The following is an 18,431-nucleotide window of genomic DNA, read 5'->3' as shown; positions in this document are numbered from 1 at the left end:
CTAGTGGATGGTGGTGAGGAGGAAAGCAGGAAAGGCGAAAGAACTGCGCCTTTAATAGGGAAATATGACAGGCGTTTCGTGGCAAACATGCGGTTTCGGCGAGTCACCGCGGAGGCAGTCTAGTGCCATTGTCACATTACGTACATTCCAGGGCGTCAATCACTCAGCTTAGGACAACTCTTGTGCGTCTACCGGAATTGTCATGTTTAAACCTCTTGGGCTATTCTCTACTATACAATGTCCACAGAGGAAAACATGCCATCGCAGACCATGTCCGTTCTCGCATGAAGATCCCATCCTTACACAGCACCGCGCCTCTTCATCTACAGTACCAGCGACATCGAGCACACCAACAAAGGACCGCGTCGTGCAGAAGAACAGTTCTCCTATTCCCACTCCAGACCGGGAACGCCTTGTGAACAGGAAGGCTTCTCCTATTCCCGCGACCGACACTCCCAATGTCATCCCTGCTAAGAGACACGTAGATCCTCTCAGGGGTGCGGAAGACGAACGGCCTAGAAAGTTCAAGGCTGTTGCTGCCCCTGTTGCATCGACGAGTACATATGGTACAGTGACCCCGCGGAAAACAATTCCGGTATCCGTTCCTGTCCCGATATCCGAAGCAACGGTAAGCATATACCTCAGTGTCAACCCCAGTGTCTAACACTTCACACCCTAGACTGGTCCACCTGTCCTCGCCATCAACGCCGCCAACTCTAGGATCCCTATGAAAGATAGACAAGTGATGGTTTCTCGTCTCTGGGAAGAGTTCACCAAGCTCTACGCTTTAATCCGTCCCGGGCCAGCGCCAGAACTGGCAAGAGAACATGCGCTTAAGCAGGAGGCGGACGTGTACGACAAGACGAACAAGATGACATATCGGAATGTGCGCATATATCTGCATCTGCATACATCTGTGTAACCGATTTGCTAATTTATAAAGGCCATCATAACTACTATTGCCGTGTTGAAGAAACGCATTGCGCCCACCACGAGCTCTCACCCTTCAGTCGGCACCGAGGCACAGGTTGCCGCCCGCCTTCGCGAGCAACAGTCCATCTCCGCCCTACTCGTCACCGCCAACGACCTCGAGCTAGCCGTTCTGTCCAAAGAAGACATGCTGAAGTGGGAATACGTTGTCGACGCTCCCGAAGGTCCCGGCGGTGATCGAGTTGCGGACGAAGGGCTCACGAAGACGTGCGAACGATGCGGGACAGAGTTCGCCGTGCATGGCGAGGGTTTCGACAGCGCCGAGTGCAAGTTTCATTGGGCACGACCACGTATGCAGAAGGTTCCTGGAGGGAAGAAGGAGAAGTTCTACGCATGCTGTCAATCTAGCGATTCACGCGAGGGATGTCAGCTCGGAGCACATGTGTTTCGCGAGCTCTCAACAGAGGACCTCCATGCCAGGCATCCTTTCACACCGACGGCGCCTTTTGCTGCAGACAAGGGAAAGGGGACGATGTTGGATGTGGTCGCGTTGGACTGTGAGATGATATATACCACGCAGGGGATGAGCTGTGCACGGGTGACGGTGGTTGATGCGGGAGGGAACGAGGTGCTAGATGAACTGGTGCGGCTGGATGAGGGTGTGAAACCACTGTGCGTACAATCTTGCCTGATTTCCTTCCTCAACTTATCGTAGGGCACAGAGACTACAATACACGCTTTTCTGGCATCAGGAGTCTTCAAAATGCCGTGCTTGACTTGGAAGGCGTCCGTGCCGCGCTCTCACACATCATCGGGCCCGAAACGATCATCATCGGCCACGCGCTAGAAAACGATCTCAAAACCATGCGCATGCTCCATTATCGTGTAGTCGACACGGCCGTCGTCTTTCCGCACCATCACGGTGCTCCAATACGACATGCCCTTAGGGAGCTGGTCAAGGTTCATTTGGGCCAGCTAATCCAGACCGCCGGGGCGGAGGGACATTCGAGTGCTGAGGATGCGACGGCGGCACTGAATTTGGTCAAGTTTTGGGTGAAGAGGGAGAGGGAGAAGAAGACGGCTGGATTGAGCACGAGCACGGCACCTGCCGTTGTTGTGAAGAAATCTGAGGACGTGGAGATGAACGCATCGAATGCAAGTGGAATCAACGGTACAGTTTCGTAGAACACACAAGAACACAGCTCTCTTGAAGGTTTTGCTCGTCACATCATACATTTGTACAATAGCTAGTGCAGCAATCATTTCTCGGCGCGATGAATTCCAAGGATATAACCTGATGGATTTTGGAAAAAGCATAGCACGCATAACTCATACAAATGCAGTACTAAACCACACCAACGCCAGCCAGTGCAGTAGGGATCTACTCGTCGTCTTCCTCCTCGGCCTCCCCTGCAGCCGCCCTGCCTGCCTGGAACATCTTGATCTTCTCCTGGACACGCTCTGCACGCTGTTCCTGGGTAAGACGGTGAACCTTGTACTTGAGTGACTCGGCCTTCCAGTCTGTCTCCTTCTCTGTCGGCTCGAACGTCGGGTTCTCACGAATAGCAGAGTAGGCATTCTGGTAGATCTCCTCGAGGTCGTCAGACCCGATGTCATCCGCGAGGTAGCTCGAGAACTGCTTCTTGAACCGCTCGTCATCTTCCTCCTCCAGGGACTCCATGTACTCGGCGACATGGCCACCGAAGATGTACTTCTTCAGTACCTCGGCATCCAGGCTCTTGCTCTCTACATCGTACCCCGGGAAACGCTTCTCGGAGTGGGGGATGAAGAGACCACCGTCGGCAGCACCCTTCATCGCACCAAAGATGCGGGAACCCGTGGATGTCCTCTTGAGACCAGCATCAAGGTAACACTTGAACGGGCGGGGTGCGTCCTCATCGTCCAGTCCCTCAACCAGGGCGAGTTCACCCGTAGGCTCGACCTGTCCCTCGTACTTGTCTGCCAGGCCGAGCTTGGTGAGAGCACGACGGGCGCAGAGCAGGCCGGTAGCGTAAGCAGCAGTCCAGTTCGTCAAACCGTGCTCGATCCCGAACTTCGGGAGCTCCCGTGATTGAGCGGCGCAGAGGATGAAATCGCCTTGGAGACGAGCATAGGCGATTTGAACAATGATGTTCTTGTTCGTGAAGCGGACAACGAGCCGGTACTTGGGGGCGTTGTACTTATTCTTGGCCTGGGCGATGAGGCGCTTGCGGGCGTAATCTATGTTAACGGTCAATTAAGAGTTCTGCGCAATTGGACGACAGGAGCGCACAGTCGGTCTTGCCCTCTCTGCGACGGCGGTACTTCACCTGATACCGGGAAAAGTAGGCGTTGGACTTGACGGTCTTGACGAAAGGCATCTGGGGTAAGGAGTCAGCATCCGTCTCCCAACCGTCCCATCCACCCCATTCTGCGTCTTCCATCCAGGACCAATCATTCCAGCAGACTGCAATGCCGTCCAGGGGACGAGAACAGGGCAAAGATGGATGGATAATATGCTCACCTTGGCGAGGGGGACGTCCGTGTCGGTGAGGGGGTACCTTGGACAGACCAAAATTACGAAGGGACCCGACGGCGCTCAGTGCCAATTGCTTCCGTGCTTCTGATAATCCGCTCCGAGACGAGAAGAACATTCTTAAAAAAACAAACCTGTTGCATCTCCCTGTTAATTCTTTCTTTGAGAAAAAGCTCTTGAAATCAACAACCAGAGGGATGCTATACGTTAGTACGACAAATAGTTTCAATCAATCGCGGTGTGGAAAAAGAAGCGGGATGCGCCCGTTTGGATCCTATACTCAATGAAAATGGGTTTAGGTTTACATTATACATAGTAATAAATATACAAGACTGTGCATGCTAAAAGTTTCCACAAATGTACCACAAAAGCCAACTCGTTGAGATACATAGAAGCACAACGCTATCTTCAGTCGACCTGTTGAGGCTGCCAGGGTACTGCGCCGGCATCGGCAATACTATCCGAATCCAAGATTTCGATTGATGTCGGGGTGACACTGTCATTGTTTCGCCTTTCGATTGTTCAGGAAAGTGATTCCAGGAGGGATGTCATGTGCATCTATACGCTGTCAAGGAATCCGAGGAGCCCGCTTCGCTGGCGCTCTTCTTGCTTCTGCAGCTTCTGGAGTCGGTTGCGTTCCAGCATTTCCTGCAGGGACGATTTCTTCCTCTTTTTCGAGGAAGCCCCCTTTGGGGTTGCGGAAGGGGAAGGGGATGTTGACGGCGAAATCGGAAGCGGCTGCGAGGTGGATCGCTCGAGGGATTGGGAGCGACTCTTAGAGGCTTCGCTGAGGAGAGGCGTGGATAATCTTGGGCTGTTGAGGTCCGGGGTTGGGAAATCACGTATGTTCCGTGTTATCGGCGTTGAAGGAGTGGACAGCACGTGGGGATGGGGAAGAGCGGAAGAACCAGCATTTCTAAGAACTTCGGCGCGTGCCGTTTTCCGTCGGCCGATTGTCCTCGCTGGCTCGAAAGCTGCTTTGGCTGCCGCATCAACAACCAACGGTCTGAAGTCAGTTGTTCTGCACACGTGGCAGCTGATCTTTAGCCGGGTGCTGGTGGCACGATATCGTCTGGTTTTCCTGACAATTCGAATTGACCCTTGGCCTGGAATGAGAAAGGCCCCACAATGAGAGCACTTCAACGCGGCTTCTGTGGGATCCTTTTCTTGTATTCGTGAGTTATGCAGTGCTGCGAGACTTGGCGATATCTGTTGGAGAGCAGCAGCGAGAGATTTTTGATATGCAGGCGTGAGAGCGGATGCCATTCGGGTATTCGGATGGTCGAACAACAAGGAGGGCAAACAAAGGCCGGGTGCGGATATGCCCCGCTGTCCGGTGCGAGCGGGAGCACAGCCACTCCTTTCAATGTCGGGTTCTAATGCCGCATTGGCTTATCACGGGATTGTCATTGTTTTTTTGTTCGACTCGTGAGAAGCGTAGAATCAAACAACCGTAAGTTAGTCTACCATGTTTGGTGGGCTGAGCGGAAATTTGTAGACGGGCTCCCGGGGAACTCAAAAGACAACGGTTGGCCCACACACGCACAATGTGGCTTTGTCGCTTGGCTCTACCTGCCCTAACAAGGCTCGATATTGTCAAGGCAATTGTTATCCATCCTCTCTGTGGCGTTGACTTACTCTGCCTTTGTCCGTTCTACTCCTCTTCGTTATCGAATTCCATTCACCGAACCCATAACGACGACCATGCCAGAAGTACTACGACGTCGCAACGACTCTCCTCCGCAACCGTTAAGTAGCACCGGCGATTGTTCACCGTCTACAGACGAAAACTCTTCCCGTGCACCATCCTCACGGCCTCGCTCGCAGCTGTTCAACTTTGACAAAGCAATGGCGTGGCTTTCCCGCACTCCGGCAACTCCGACCAGACCGACCTCTCCCACTCAATCTACTACTAGTGGTGGGAGGTCCCCTCGCTCTCCTCCCTCCAAGCCGCCGCGCAGCTCTCTCAGTACGCCGCCTGCTTCCCCAAAGGCCAAGGCGCCTCCTCTGCCTACTCAACCGGCAGCGAGGCCTAGCAGGGATGAACTGCGCAAGACGACGGTCAGGTCGAAGGAATCAGAGCAGGCGCTGATGGACCCAGAAGCGTACACCATCAACCGAGCGAAGCTGGTCAACCTTCGGCCCGTCATCGATACCTCCCCTCCCTCCACGATTCGAAGGGCCGGAGGACCACCGACGGCACAGTCCCGTCCGTCGGTGAAGCCGTTGACGCCCTGCCGCTCTTCGCTCAAGCGGAGTACGAATGACGTTCCGCCCTCGCCTTCCTTCCCACCAAGTTCGATCGTCCCGTTCAACCGACTAGTCCTTGAGCCGTCTGCCCTGCCGCCGTTCGAACCTCAGCTGCTGGCCGGACCACCGCAGTCGGGAACGTATAGCAGGAACAGTCTCGTTACCCTTGAAACGTCGAGCATGACCATGCGCACAACGATAGATACGTTGACCTCCCGACCCTCCCTTCTCGCACACTACATCCTCGAGCTCTGCCCCAACCCTCCGTCTGGCCCGCCAAAGGTGCCGACCGAGACTCTCCACATATTCCTTGATCGGCCTTCTTCGCCGTACAATATCATCCTCTCATATCTGCGCCTGCCACGGTCGAGGGACAACTCCCTCCCCGCACTGCCTCGTGCCGTCCAACTCCCCTCGCACTCCCAGACTACATCCATGGTCGGGGTCTCGAAGCTCGAAGCCCTTCTCGACCTGAGGGATGAAGCCCGCTGGCTGGGACTGGAAGAGCTCGAGGCGATGTGCGAGGAGGAGCTGAGGACTGCAGGATTGGTCAAGCCTACGAAGCATGCGACGATTGCGGAAGAGACAGAGTCGGATTTGCCCCCTACGACAGCATCGAGTGTTGCGAGCGCGGCACCTTCTTTAAGTTCGCACGAGGGTGAGATTTCCCCCATCATACCACCAGAAAGGAGCATACCTACCCCGCCGACGTCCTCGGACAGCGACCTCACACCCCCTGCTCGCACCAGGTCTCCACCAACTACTCCGTCTGCGAACGCTGGGCGGGCGACTACTGTAGCGCGAGCTCGCCCCGTGCCCCGTCGTCAACCCTCGAACTCCTATCAGGGATCTCGGCCGCTCCCGGCGATCCCCACCTCCCAAGCCAGTTCAGAGCGCCGCAGCTCCGAACCCGCGACCAATGGTCTCCCGACCGCCAAAGCGCAGACCCTCGCGCCCGACTCGAAAACGGCCCCCAGTCTGACAGAAGACGAGAAAGCTCACCGTGCTCGGGAGAAGCTGAGTGAAGCCCTCAGCTTGCGTCGGAGGAATGCAGGATCGATCATCCATTCGCCGATCATTGGTTTAGCTGCTCTTGCACCCGAACCCAGGAGCTCGATCGCCAGTGAAGGAAGTCTGAGTCCAGGCAGGTACCTGTGACCCGATCAAGAATGTAGTTTCAGTGTCAATTCTATCATGTCTCGATTGCTGGTTCAGCAGTAAACAACTCTCATTTGACTTTGATTCGTCTTGTAACGATCGCCTCACTCATTGTTGTAAATTTGTGTCATCGCAATGCATACTTGGTTTCATTCCTTCGTGTCACAGAATCGACAGGCATCGAGCGTCGTTGAGCGACATTGCCCAGACAGACAGATTACATCACATCATAAGAGACGCAGATGTATTATAGACAGTTGATCAGATTCATAAGACATTATACCGTGATGGTTGACTTAGTATCAGTGCGACACCCAAGCTCAACAGTATGCTTGACGTCGTCAGTCGCCCTTGACACAGGACATTTTGGCTCCGGCCATTACTCTACTCTCACACCACGACCGCCATGATCGAATATATTTTGCTCGTCTCCCGACAAGGTACGTCTCCTCTGAGCCAGTCAATCCAGAACTAACCACCGTGACAGGGAAAGTCCGTCTTGCAAAATGGTTCACCACCTTACCCACAAAGACAAAAACCAAGATCGTCAAGGACGTCACCCAGCTCGTCTTGGCACGTCGCACTCGCATGTCGAACTTCCTAGAGTACAGAGGTACGTTCATCCCGCATATGCGGAATGACAGAGTATAACGCTCGTGCATGCAGACACGAAGGTCGTATACCGGAGATATGCCTCGCTGTTCTTCGTGTGCGGTATCAGTTCAGGGGACAATGAGCTCGTCACACTGGAAATCATCCATCGATACGTCGAGGTGCTGGATCGCTATTTCGGGAATGTACGCACTTCTGTCATTGTATACAGTCCTAGGTATGCTGATCATTGTGCAGGTATGCGAGCTCGATCTGTGAGTTGTGCTGACCCATCTGGGAGAAAGCGGCTGACCGTTCTTAGCATCTTCAACTTCCAAAAAGCATATGCAGTGAGTACGGGGCTGGGTCACACATGTTATAAGCTTATCTCTATGCGATAGATTCTCGACGAGCTCATCATTGCCGGAGAGATCCAGGAGTCATCTAAGAAGTCGGTCTTACGAGTGGTACGTGTCCGCAGCCTGACACACTATGTGCTTCCTCACACCACTACAGGTTGCACAGGCAGATACGATAGAGGATGCAGAGAATAGTGAGGACACGCTCGCGCGTCTCGGCTCTCTCTCGCGCGGCAATTGATGCGATGCACGACAGTTTCGACGGCCATGGACGATTCGGGGTTCCTTTGAACCACTTCCGAGCTACAGTACGAGACTTTCAGAGGTAGTGAGTGAAATTGTTTGTTTGTTACACCTGTGGCTTCAAGATGCGAGAGCACAGAAGAGTTCAGAAAGTGTATATTAGGTTACTGGGTATATACCACGCGGGCCAGTTGTTTAGAAAACCGCTTAGCAGGCGGCACAGTAAACGAGCGAAAAACAGAACAATATGTTCAGACCAAAAAAGCTACTCCAAAGTTCTCCCTTCTTCCCCTCGATTCTTGACCAGACTCGCTAATTGTCCAAGCACTGCAATCGCACCACTTTGTCCAGATCCCAGAATCATTCAAGCATTTCGATTTTGCCATCGCCTTAGTCTTCCTTCGAGAGCTTCTCGGCAATAGGAGATTCGGGTTCGTCCTCGTCGTCCGACCGTTCGTCGCCGATTACTGTTCCGAAGACGGCCCTGCAAGCTAGGCACTTAGTGTGCAGACATCAGTGACAGAGCTGGCGAACGTACCGGTACAATACCCGCCACATAAGGAGATACCAGAAGATGTTGAGTAGCTGGATAAGTGCTATCGGTACGAATATTTGATACTTCATCCACCACGCGAGCCAAACGCCCCGTGGAGGATCCCATTCTCGATTCTCTGGGGCAATGAGCTCGAATTGAGTCCATACGGAATAGAGCATCCTTAGGTTCAGATAGTGTCGCATGTACGTCCAAACACCGATAAACCATATGAAGGAGATCACAGATATGCGATCCAGCTTGAGGTAGTTGAGTATCTTGGACACCTGAACGTAAGGTCAGCAGGTGGGCAAGTGAATATGGCGATATCAGCGTACAGAGAGGAACGTATCGCTGAAGTCCATGGTGACGAAAACAGCATTGCCAATGTAGGTTAGGTTGACAAGGTAACTCCACCCGATCAGCCACAACGTAACGTAGTGATGCCACACTAGCTCCTGGAAGTCCTTACGTGGTTTTTCGATGCGAAGGACAAGCACAAGGAACTGTTGCAGCCAGAATGCAAACTGTAGAAGGTAGTATGCCTTCATCGCGGGCAGCATGTCCCAGTGAGGATAGTCTGAAGTCGCGGTAAGTACTTGACGAAAAGAGCTCATCGCATAAGACGCACCAATCCAGAAGTATTCGGTGCGATACCACCACGTTGGCAGTTGTCGCATAATGTACTACATTATGTACAAGGTCAGACGTGGTTGGCTTCCCCGGGACAGACTTACAATGCCCGCGCTGGAGGAGAAGCCAAAATAAATGATAGCATATCCTTGTTCAGCGAACCTGTCGAGCTTGCCTTCTTTGCGAATGCCAGCCAGTCTTGCGAGAGGATGAAGGATATACAAGACAATCGACTGACGAACAAATGACCAAAACACGACATAGTACGTAATGAAAAGAATATCCTAGGGAAAGACGTTAGCTCCCGTCCAGGAGTATGCAAAGCATGCGTACCCAGTAGCTTTTTTGGTATCTCGGATCGTCATCTGGAGAGCCTGGCACTCGTCCAGAGAGGAGGATCACATGAGAGAATGGATTTGGTTGGTGCGAAGAGAGGAAGTGCCAGTTCAGCCAGAGCAGGATCGGCACGCCGAGGATTTTCGCGGACGATGCTGAGCACAGAAATTAGCGATTCTGTGCAGCCTTTCGTAGGAGAGCGCATGCACCTGGGACACGCATCCAGCGCATCGTGCGCATATCCTCCCACAGTCCGCCTGATCTGCTGTTGACATCGACCGCGAATGCCACCTTTTGCTTGGGTTTCGCGTGCTTGATCTTACCAGTAGGGTCCTGCGGCGGGTGGGCAGGGACTGACGGCCTGGGAAAAGCATCAATGTACCCGCGAGGATGAGCTTTAACACGGGACTCACTTGTCCGGTACAAACGGCCCAGCGAGATGATGATTGGGATCGTGTCTATGTTTGCATGATGATGATGAGTAACAGGCTGCGGGAGGCAGGTGCCGAGCTGCGGAACGTACTCTATTCTGTGCAACGTCTCCACGATCGATGACCCGCGCCGTCGTCCCTTTGGCGAAGAACTATTATGATTGGACGATCCGGTAGCCATGCTGGTGAATTTTGGTGATTGATTAGACCGGGGGTTGTTCTGCCTGCCTGGCTGGCCCGGTCGTGGTCGTCTGAGGGCAGAAAGGGAGAGACCGGAAAGACGAAAAGAAGGTGGAGTTCGAAGGCGCCCTGTAGGGGATATGCCTCGCGTGTTGGGCTAACCCTGAAATATTAGTGAAACCTTTGACCGGGGTCTGCTTCCGGAAACTGCTTCCCTTTCTTCACGCATGGTCCCCAGTTCTCCCGCTTCACTTCCGACCACGACAAGATCCTTGCTTGATATCTATTTGCTGGTGGAAGATACTTCAGCTGTGACGATGTTCTGTCTTGTTATGCGGATACTACAATCCGAGCTGGAAAGCTGCATATATATGAATGCCTGTATCTATTCTGGCGGCGGCCGACAACCTCCACGAGAGGGATTAGGGTTTCATTGCATTCCTCAACTCTCCTATGTTCTCGACTTCTAGCTCGATCATGTCCTGAAAGTGATATATCCAGCCACCTGTCTCTTGATATGGCTCTGTTTACCTATGGACGCACTGGGTCGTAATTCCGGTCATGCCTATGCCCCTGGGCTGCGACGGCTTCACAGCCGCAGCGTGGGTGAGACTGCAGCGTGCCGACCCCTCGCCCACTTGTTCCTGCCGCCCGTTCTTTTGTGACATGTTGTTTTCCTGGTCATTCACTCAATGACAGGTATGCTTCCCCGAGTGGCCGACCCGAAGTTCTATGCAGAACTCGCATTCCTTCCTTCATTATGGCAACGAAATGCAGGCTTTCATTAATCATGCCGAAGAAGCTGTCAGCAACCTGTCTCCATGTATAAGAGCATGCGAGGATAGCGTCTTACTAGTTCCCTTACTCCCCTAGTCCGTCAGCTTTCCCCGCTCCTTTCAAAAAAAAAAACCACTCTCTCTCCGAGACCCACTCTCCTTTAACAAACCTCCGCTCGTTCAGCGCCCTCCCTCATACCAAAAGTCTCATTTTTATTATCAAAATGGTTGCATTCCGTCAGCTCCTTTCCATCTTCACCGTCGCCCTTAGCGCAAGCAGTGCCATGGCAGCTGCCCTGCACCCAAAAAAGGCCGCCACGCCTGCCCTTCCCCACTCACTGGAAAAGAAGACCAGCGACATTTGCGCCGAAGTCAACCTCTCCCTCGCCGTCAGCGTCCTCAGCATCCTCACGCTCGACCTGTCGCCGCTCAAGATCTGCCTCTGCCTCAGTGGCATTGACATCTTCCTTCATGCCGACGCGACAGTTGACGCGCTTGTCAAGGTCCTTGGTTCCCTGCTCGACGTGGAGGCCTTCCTGACCGCTCAGGTACAGCATTCCTCCCCTCCTGCAGTCTTGTTTCTTACCCCACATCCAGATCAACGCGCACGGCCAGCAGTGCACCTACCCCACGGGCGCGGTTCCCCACTGCTCCGCTTCCAACCCTTGCGACTTCTCCTGCCCCAGCGGCTACGTCAAGCAATCCGGCCAGTGCGTGCTCGTCGGGTCCAGGCGCGCTGCTAAGCGGGACATGGGCAAGTGCTCATCCGGGTACACCAAGTGTGGAGTACCCTCTGGTATCAACGCGTACGAGTGCGTCGACACGCGTTCTTCTCTCGAGAGCTGTACGTTTTCTCCCCTCTGCTTCCAACAACACGTGACTCACTCTACCCAGGCGGAGGCTGCGTCATCCCCTTCCCAGGCATGCGCCCGACAGGTCAAGACTGCACCCAGATCCCCGGCGTATCCGACGTCTCCTGCATCCAGGGCACGTGTCGCGTTTCCCGCTGTGCCGAGGGCTTCACCCGCTCCGACGACGGGACGGAGTGCGTCGCCGTCCAAGCGGGAGGACAGGTCGTCCTTGCTTGATCGGCTCTCTGCATGTGAAGAACAACTTTCTTTCCGGTCTCTCTTTGTCGGTCCCAAACCCAAAAGCGCATCCGTCCCGCATTCCGCAGCTGTAACAACACCCTTCCAACCTTCACCTTAACCTTACCTCATTCTTGCCGCCCCAGTGCGTGCCCTTCGGCCCGGTCCCGGATTTTTCTCTTTCTCTTGCCCTTCCCTTTCCGCGGTCATTCCGCGATCGGACTTTTTTTTGCCTTGCTTCGGCCATCCTAAAGCGCCGCTAGCCTGCCACTCCTTTAACACCAGCATACCACCGGTAGATGCCGGCTACCTCTCTGCTGCTAAACCCAAACCTCCTTCGAAATTCTGTTGACGGAACCTCCCGTTCGCTGGCCTGGAACCTTACATTACACCCTTCGTTCTAAATTCGTTCCACTTGGACAATTGACATCCGATAGCGTACAGTGTACTTCATTACTCTTCTACCTCTTAGCTTCTTCTAAAAATGGACGGTGCCGACTATCTCTTGCCTGGTGCAGTGCCCTCTGTGCGGAAGGGCGATAAGCAAGCGGCGTGCCAAGCCTCCTCCTACTCGGTGCTTCTCCTCCAGAGGGGGAAAACCGTGCGGTCGTTACCAACAGCTTATGAGCAGAGAGAGTACAGCTTGCGTAACCAAACCCTGCGTTGCGCGTCATGCGAGGAAAAGCGAGCGAGCAACGTCGATTTCGCCGCCTTCCTGTGCCGGGCGGACGGACCCGAGACACGGGGTGTCCATGTGGCCGGATGTTTTCCCCGAAAGATGCGTTCGGACTTCCTTGCTTGGTTGAACTGTCAACAACTATAACGAGTAGTGGTACGGTCTAGTTCTTACTCTTTGCTCTTTGGGTGCTTGTTGCTAGCGTGATTTCATCTCTGTTCGGTCATCGATGGTAGTGTGTTGCCTCAGTCTGTCGAGATCGACGTGGATGATGCACTCGTCCGAGTCAGTTTTCTCACGGCGTCGTCTCTGCCCACGCGAAGGGTCATCACTACATCATCCTCTCGTATGGCCTGTGCTCGCTCCCCTTGTCCTGGGTCCAAAACTCCGTCATCCTAGCCACATGGCGAATTGTTCTAGTTACTCGGATTCCCAGAAAGGAAAGTGCTCGTCTTGAAAGGGAATCGAATGTTGTGTACTCGAAGACGTACATCGTCAAGTATGAAATGGTCTTCTGTGCAAGACGTATCTCTACCGTACACCGCTCTCTTTCTGTGTTCGGTTCCCATTATTACCTTGGTGTGGAGCGGACGTCGTTGCTTCTCTCTTCTTATGCCACCATCAAGATCGGTTAGCTTGCTATTTCTGTTAGAACACTCGATATATGCCAAGATTATTCATACACAAACACTATAAGTACTTTGCCATCGTCTTTCAATGCACGTCGTCCGGCGCAACCTCCTCCCCCCAACCTCCTCCTCCTCATAGACAGCGTACTCCCCACTCTCTTGCACCGGTCAACCACCCACCACCCACTGTATCCCTAGTCCCCAAGTCTCCAAAAATGCTGTTCAGCCTTCTTGCCCTCGCTCTCCCTCTCCTCCCCACCGCGCTCTCCCTCTCCCTCCCAGACAAGAGGGGCGAGATCGACATATGCGCTTTTGTAGATGTGGAGCTCATCATCGACGGCATCGACTTTGGCATCTTCAGGGAGTGTGTATGCTTGAACATCATCGATTGTCCGTATTCGTGTCTTCTCCCCCGAATGCACAGTGCAGCTGACACGACACAGCGATCATGGACAGCAACGCCGTCGCGCAGAAAGCGGCGAGAAAGACAAGCACAGGACAAGTGAAGAACACGATAGCCAACACCGTCCGTCCTCTTCCTTCTCCAGCATTTTGTTACTCACTCAGAGCAGGTGACCGACTCCGGGGGAGCATCACAGTGCATCTACCCGCCGCACGCCAACCCCGTGTGTACAGAAACAGACCCATGCGCGTACACGTGTATCGTACGTTCCTCCCCACCCCTCTCCCCCTCATACTCATACTCACCACCACTTGCCCCGGTAGGCCCCCTACGCGAAACGCGGCGGCAAGTGCGTCCTCGGCGCATCGAGGCGCGCCTCCAAACGCGACCTCCCAGCCTGCGCCTCCGGACTGACCCAATGCGGCGTCTGGTCTCACTGGGGTTCGCGGTCCTACGAATGCCTCGACACCTCTGTGGAACTCGAGTCCTGTGGCGGGTGCGCCATCCCTTACGGGGACGAAACCCCCACAGGCACAGACTGTACCCAGATCCAGGGGGTGAGCGACGTCCTCTGCCAAGAGGGCCGGTGTGTCGTCCTCCGGTGCAGACCGGGCTGGCAAGTGCAGGAAGACGGCTGTGTTCGCTCGAGACCTATGGCAGCCGATGTCGAGCTAGCGAAGAGCACGCTTGAAGAGAAGCAGGACAATCACACGAACAGTGCTGCTCGCCCTGGTAGCTCGAGCTTGAGGAACCAGAACCCGCTGCATATGGTCGCCGACCTTCTCCAGAGCGTGGCGTACTAGCCCTGTCTCCCTGTCTCCCTCCCTTTCCCTCCCTCACCCGCGCGTGCGACTCCCCCTTCCCCTTCCTAGCGCCTCCTCCGCAAGATATAGAGCGCTCCGAGTCCTCTCCTAGCCCTACGCTTAACCCTTCGTTCTTCCGCTGCATAGAACTCAATTTGCGCGTCAATTTGTCAGTCATGTTTTTCACCGTCTTTGTCCGAGAGATCGTGGTTGAAAATCCGATTTGTTGAACTGTTTACTAGTACTTTCTTCTATGTGTGTTGGGCACGTACGTGTCTCGGCCGTTTGACTTTTCGACTTTGTGGGAACACGTGATGATACTGTTTGAAGTTGAGCTGACTGAGATGCACGAAGTGGTCTGAGAGGTTCTTCGGGAGATAGAAGACTGACAGAACTGGGAATGGGGGTAGCCTAGAGTCAGCTCGGAGAAGGGGGGGTGCTAAGACTCGATCATACTGCAAGTATCAAGCGTCAGAATTCTCACAGACGGAACCCGCTCTCAAAACGGAACATGGCGAACAATTTTCCCCGTCTGTATCGCTATATAAAGCTATGAACCGCCTCTGATTGAGATTAATGATAGTATGACTATGTGTATAACGAACGGGTGTGTCGCAAAAAGCGGCTATTGAGTGTCTGATGTGACATGACATGCCTCGGAGAAGTCCGAGGCTTGGATAAGGAAAGGAAAGGAAGGGCGTCGCGCGAGAGCCTGAGGGCATGGGCATGAAGAGTGCATATCAAGATACAGTTGAAAGTTGCGGATGAGGGAACCGGAGTTGCGTGGAGGAGAAAGGAATTGGGGGTGACCGCCAGATGAGCAGGGTTAAGGGAAGGAGGGGTATGAGACCAGTCCGAACAAATATCCATAAAAACGAGAACCGAGGGAAGACAAGAAGAGAAACAAAAAAAAACAGAACCGAGTCATCAAGGGAACCGAATGGCGAAAATCGTTGAGTTGGAAGAGCCGCGAATGGGGGATGATATGGATGGATGAACCATGCCGGCGAGAAGAGTTTTCCGAGAGTCTGAAGTCTGACCAAAACACCGCCTTTTTTCCTTCGTCCGCGGGGAGACTTCCGCACCTTCCATATCAAGTAATAAACGTGTCCAAGCTGGCAATTTCGGCCAGCATCCAGCAATTAGCAGGTTGTCGTACCACCGCAAGTGGCTAGCTGGGATCCACCGTCCACCGTCCACGCACATCATCCAATACTCCAACAAATCCAACAATCCGATCCAAAAGCCACTTTCCAAAAAGTCGCACAAAGTCGGACGCATCACATCATCCCAGCCAAATCCACCGTCTGCCTCCTACTCTTCCTCTGCGTCCCACCCTCCACCCCCATCCCCGTGCCCAAACCCCTCATCGTCCCCGCTCTCTGCCCACCCATAGCCTGGAGGGCCATCGCCTGCTGGATCTGCAACTGCTGAAACTGGAGCTGGGCAAGTGACTGGCTAGCCGCGAGTTGGGCCTGGGCTTGGAGCTGCATCTGTAGCTGGATATGGGCGAGGGACTGGCTGGCCGCTAGGGGGGAGACGGGCATCGGTACGGAGGGGAGTGTCGGGAGTGTCGGGAGTGTTGGGAGTGTAGGGAGTGTAGGGAGGGAAGGGTGCCCAACTGGAGAAACAGGCGAAGCAGGCACAGGGCTCGCCGCGTATCTATACCCCGCAAGAGGGGGCGAGAACGGTCCACCAGGAGAAAGGGGGATCATGCTCATCCGTCTCTGTGCTTGTGCTCCGGCTGCAGGGTCGAGCTTGACCCGCTCCCGCTCCCGGCCGGTAGAGTTCACCCGCTGACGTTCTCGTTCTCGTTCTTTCCCCTCTGCGCGGCTGGAACTGCGCGCGCGTTGGGAGGCTTTGGTGGGGGAGGCGGGCGTGGGAGGGGCGGAGGGCTGCGGCTCCTCAGGGCGGGAAGAGATGGATGCCGGGGCGGTAGATGTGCGCGCTCGGGCCGGTCTAGGCGGGTTTGACGTCGGTGCCCCATTCTGGTTCGGTGCCCCGTTCGCATTCGAGTTTGAAGGAGGTGAAGGGAGAGTGTTCGAGTTCTGCGGTACCGGCCTACCAAGAGCAGGAGGGACAATCAGCGGCAACAACGGCCTCCTCCTGCGGTTATTAACGTCCCACCCCTCTCCCTCAGCGATGGGGATATCCTCCTCTCTACGCCCACGACGTAGTCGCTCGCTCCTCTCCCTCGCCCGGCGGACTTCAGCTCTATACCTCTCCTTTTCCCGTTCTTCCCTCTCTCGCTCATCCACCCGCTCCCTTTCTCGTTCCTCTTTCTCCCGCTTAGCAGCAGCAGCAACACTAGGAAGGGTACTCCCCCTGTCCTTCCCCGCAGCACGCTCCGCACGCTCAGCAATCCCTCCTCTCTCCCTCTCCCTCCTCTCCTCCCCAAGCTCAGCCCCCCTCCTCCTCTCCTCAGCAGCAAGCCACTCCATCTCCCTCAACCGTCCCGGAGGCAAAAGGTGCAAACTCGCACTAGCAGGAACGAGGGGCATTGCCGGGTTTCCGGGAGTGCCGACTTCTGCAAGAGGGGCGAAGACGCGCGAGCTGCAACGGGGGTTTCCTGAGGAGGTGGAGGCGGTGGGGGGGGAGTGGAGGGAGTGAGCGTGCGAGGCGTGGGGGTAGGGATGCTCGAGTGCTGGGGTTGGGCAGGGGAGAGGGTAGCCTTGGGCGCCTTGGGCTGCTTGGGCTGCTTGGGCTTGGGCTTGTGCTTGGGAGTGAGCGGGGGCAGGGCGTGGGAGATGTTGCGGTTGAGGGTGAACGAGCCGAACTGAATTTGGTAACAGGGCTCGAGGGCTTGCTAGAGGCTGAGGTTCTTCCTGCAAAGCAGACAAAAGCGGCACGCTCATCCTCCTCCCCCGCCTCTCCCCCATTTCCCCCCTGCCGCCCGCACTAGCCCCCTTTCCGCCCTGTCCGTTGAGCACAGCGGGCACAGCGAGCGGGGCAGGCGGGGGCATCCTCCCGGCGGGCAAACTCGCTCTCCTCCCCTCCCTGCTCTCCCTACGCACCTCCCGCTCACCCTCCGCACTCTCATCCTCCTCCTCAGCCTCAGCTTCGCTCCCCTCCCGCTCCACACCCGGATCAGGCGTCTCCCTCCCATACGTATCCTCGTCTTCCTCTTCCAAGCCTTTCGCAAGCGCGCGCAGCCCGTCGGAGACACCTTGCACAGCTCGAGGTCTTGGGTTCCTATTCGCTAGCTGTTGAAGACCGGAAGAAGCCGGTCCAGAACCAGATTCGGACTCAGGTTCAGAACCAGAACCAGAGCCAAGAGGAGAAGGAGAAGGAGAAGTCGGTCCAGAACCAGCGGTAGCGAGCACGAGCTCACTCCCCCCAGTCCCAGTTCCAATTCCAGTTCCCGCCCGACTCCCATTCCCACTCCCATTCTGGACAAGTACGACCCCCTCCCGCTCATCAGGTATCCACACCCCACATCTCTCTTCCCACCCGCCTCGTTCGAGCCATCTCCCGACTCCAGGCGGTCGGGGGACAGTCTTGATCCTCCTCGGGCCTAACTCTGTGTTCCCTCCCCCTGCCCCTCCTCCTCCCGCGCCCGTCCCAGGACTAGGGGGCCGAACGGGGGGTAAGGGTAAAGGCCTGTAAGACAGAGCCGAGAGTTCCGCCGTTTCTGAGCGAGAGAGCGGCGGGGAGAGAGGGGACAGACGTGCCAGGACGCGAAATTTGTGCAGTCTGCGAAAGGTCGGTGAGGTGTTGCTGCTTGATGCTGGATGTGCTAGGCCCATGCCGGCGGAGGTGGGCGTGGGGCTGGTAGGGCTCGTTGGCGTGGGCGGGTGGAGAGGGCGGGTCGAGGATGGGAAGAGGGGTGTGCCGGAGGGATGGACGAGTAGAGGATGAGGGGTGACGTGCGAGGGGAGAGAGAGCTTGGTGAGTGTTG

General features: G+C 55.2%; 7 protein-coding genes across 7 annotated transcripts; 4 read left to right on the top strand and 3 right to left on the bottom strand.

Moving 5' to 3' along the window:
• Nucleotides 1–202: 202 nt before the first annotated feature.
• Nucleotides 203–2,115, top strand: DACRYDRAFT_85886 (uncharacterized protein; the record flags this gene model as incomplete). The annotated part of the gene is made up of 4 exons (XM_040776748.1): nucleotides 203–628; nucleotides 680–886; nucleotides 944–1,602; nucleotides 1,653–2,115. The coding sequence occupies 4 exons, from the start codon at nucleotides 203–205 to the stop codon at nucleotides 2,113–2,115; spliced, it is 1,755 nt and encodes a 584-aa protein (XP_040632935.1).
• Nucleotides 2,116–2,176: 61 nt separating this feature from the next.
• Nucleotides 2,177–3,463, bottom strand: DACRYDRAFT_19367 (60S ribosomal protein L5). The gene is made up of 3 exons (XM_040771476.1): nucleotides 3,434–3,463; nucleotides 3,203–3,290; nucleotides 2,177–3,150 (listed from the first exon to the last, which is right to left on the bottom strand). Exons 2-3 carry the CDS (start codon nucleotides 3,288–3,290, stop codon nucleotides 2,312–2,314), a joined length of 927 nt encoding a protein of 308 aa, XP_040632934.1. The 5' UTR covers nucleotides 3,434–3,463; the 3' UTR covers nucleotides 2,177–2,311.
• Nucleotides 3,464–4,899: 1,436 nt separating this feature from the next.
• DACRYDRAFT_112829 (uncharacterized protein) lies at nucleotides 4,900–6,853 on the top strand (the record flags this gene model as incomplete). Its single annotated transcript, XM_040769519.1, has 1 exon — nucleotides 4,900–6,853. Exon 1 carries the CDS (start codon nucleotides 5,150–5,152, stop codon nucleotides 6,851–6,853), a length of 1,704 nt encoding a protein of 567 aa, XP_040632933.1. The 5' UTR covers nucleotides 4,900–5,149.
• A 408-nt stretch (nucleotides 6,854–7,261) lies between these two features.
• On the bottom strand, nucleotides 7,262–10,241 carry DACRYDRAFT_19365 (longevity assurance proteins LAG1/LAC1). Its single transcript, XM_040771475.1, has 15 exons — nucleotides 10,071–10,241; nucleotides 9,961–10,005; nucleotides 9,757–9,908; nucleotides 9,545–9,702; nucleotides 9,316–9,495; nucleotides 9,210–9,264; nucleotides 8,917–9,158; nucleotides 8,585–8,865; nucleotides 7,961–8,530; nucleotides 7,846–7,911; nucleotides 7,767–7,794; nucleotides 7,703–7,719; nucleotides 7,520–7,650; nucleotides 7,339–7,466; nucleotides 7,262–7,291 (listed from the first exon to the last, which is right to left on the bottom strand). The coding sequence occupies exons 1-9, from the start codon at nucleotides 10,157–10,159 to the stop codon at nucleotides 8,437–8,439; spliced, it is 1,296 nt and encodes a 431-aa protein (XP_040632932.1). The 5' UTR covers nucleotides 10,160–10,241; the 3' UTR covers nucleotides 7,262–7,291; nucleotides 7,339–7,466; nucleotides 7,520–7,650; nucleotides 7,703–7,719; nucleotides 7,767–7,794; nucleotides 7,846–7,911; nucleotides 7,961–8,436.
• Nucleotides 10,242–11,154: 913 nt separating this feature from the next.
• DACRYDRAFT_19364 (uncharacterized protein) lies at nucleotides 11,155–12,353 on the top strand. Its single transcript, XM_040771474.1, has 3 exons — nucleotides 11,155–11,482; nucleotides 11,532–11,778; nucleotides 11,829–12,353. Exons 1-3 carry the CDS (start codon nucleotides 11,159–11,161, stop codon nucleotides 12,020–12,022), a joined length of 765 nt encoding a protein of 254 aa, XP_040632931.1. The 5' UTR covers nucleotides 11,155–11,158; the 3' UTR covers nucleotides 12,023–12,353.
• Nucleotides 12,354–13,442: 1,089 nt separating this feature from the next.
• Nucleotides 13,443–14,766, top strand: DACRYDRAFT_19363 (uncharacterized protein). The gene is made up of 4 exons (XM_040771473.1): nucleotides 13,443–13,717; nucleotides 13,771–13,853; nucleotides 13,900–13,992; nucleotides 14,054–14,766. The coding sequence occupies exons 1-4, from the start codon at nucleotides 13,543–13,545 to the stop codon at nucleotides 14,531–14,533; spliced, it is 831 nt and encodes a 276-aa protein (XP_040632930.1). The 5' UTR covers nucleotides 13,443–13,542; the 3' UTR covers nucleotides 14,534–14,766.
• A 569-nt stretch (nucleotides 14,767–15,335) lies between these two features.
• DACRYDRAFT_19362 (uncharacterized protein) lies at nucleotides 15,336–18,211 on the bottom strand (the record flags this gene model as incomplete). Its single annotated transcript, XM_040771472.1, has 1 exon — nucleotides 15,336–18,211. A coding segment is annotated over exon 1 (1,649 nt), but the record flags the coding sequence as incomplete, so codon positions are not given.
• Nucleotides 18,212–18,431: the final 220 nt, after the last annotated feature.

This window comes from Dacryopinax primogenitus (assembly GCF_000292625.1).
Source record: "Dacryopinax primogenitus strain DJM-731 SS1 chromosome Unknown DACRYscaffold_1, whole genome shotgun sequence".
Lineage (NCBI taxonomy): Eukaryota > Fungi > Basidiomycota > Dacrymycetes > Dacrymycetales > Dacrymycetaceae > Dacryopinax > Dacryopinax primogenitus.
This window is presented reverse-complemented; position numbering and strand designations above follow the sequence as displayed.

What these genes read in the sequence shown, in the direction of transcription:
- DACRYDRAFT_19363 (XM_040771473.1), top strand. Translation starts at nt 13,543, where the DNA reads ATGCTGTTCAGCCTTCTTGCCCTCGCTCTCCCTCTCCTCCCCACCGCG. An exon ending in ATGCTTGAACATCATCGATT is followed by an intron (nt 13,718 to 13,770) that starts GTCCGTATTCGT and finishes GACACGACACAG; the next exon opens with CGATCATGGACAGCAACGCC. An exon ending in CATGCGCGTACACGTGTATC is followed by an intron (nt 13,993 to 14,053) that starts GTACGTTCCTCC and finishes TTGCCCCGGTAG; the next exon opens with GCCCCCTACGCGAAACGCGG.
- DACRYDRAFT_19367 (XM_040771476.1), bottom strand. Translation starts at nt 3,290, where the DNA reads ATGCCTTTCGTCAAGACCGTCAAGTCCAACGCCTACTTTTCCCGGTAT. An exon ending in CAGAGAGGGCAAGACCGACT is followed by an intron (nt 3,151 to 3,202) that starts GTGCGCTCCTGT and finishes CCGTTAACATAG; the next exon opens with ATTACGCCCGCAAGCGCCTC.
- DACRYDRAFT_19364 (XM_040771474.1), top strand. Translation starts at nt 11,159, where the DNA reads ATGGTTGCATTCCGTCAGCTCCTTTCCATCTTCACCGTCGCCCTTAGC. An exon ending in AGGCCTTCCTGACCGCTCAG is followed by an intron (nt 11,483 to 11,531) that starts GTACAGCATTCC and finishes CCCCACATCCAG; the next exon opens with ATCAACGCGCACGGCCAGCA. An exon ending in GCGTTCTTCTCTCGAGAGCT is followed by an intron (nt 11,779 to 11,828) that starts GTACGTTTTCTC and finishes CACTCTACCCAG; the next exon opens with GCGGAGGCTGCGTCATCCCC.
- DACRYDRAFT_19365 (XM_040771475.1), bottom strand. Translation starts at nt 10,159, where the DNA reads ATGGCTACCGGATCGTCCAATCATAATAGTTCTTCGCCAAAGGGACGA. An exon ending in GAGACGTTGCACAGAATAGA is followed by an intron (nt 10,006 to 10,070) that starts GTACGTTCCGCA and finishes ATGCAAACATAG; the next exon opens with ACACGATCCCAATCATCATC. An exon ending in CACCGAATACTTCTGGATTG is followed by an intron (nt 9,159 to 9,209) that starts GTGCGTCTTATG and finishes CCGCGACTTCAG; the next exon opens with ACTATCCTCACTGGGACATG.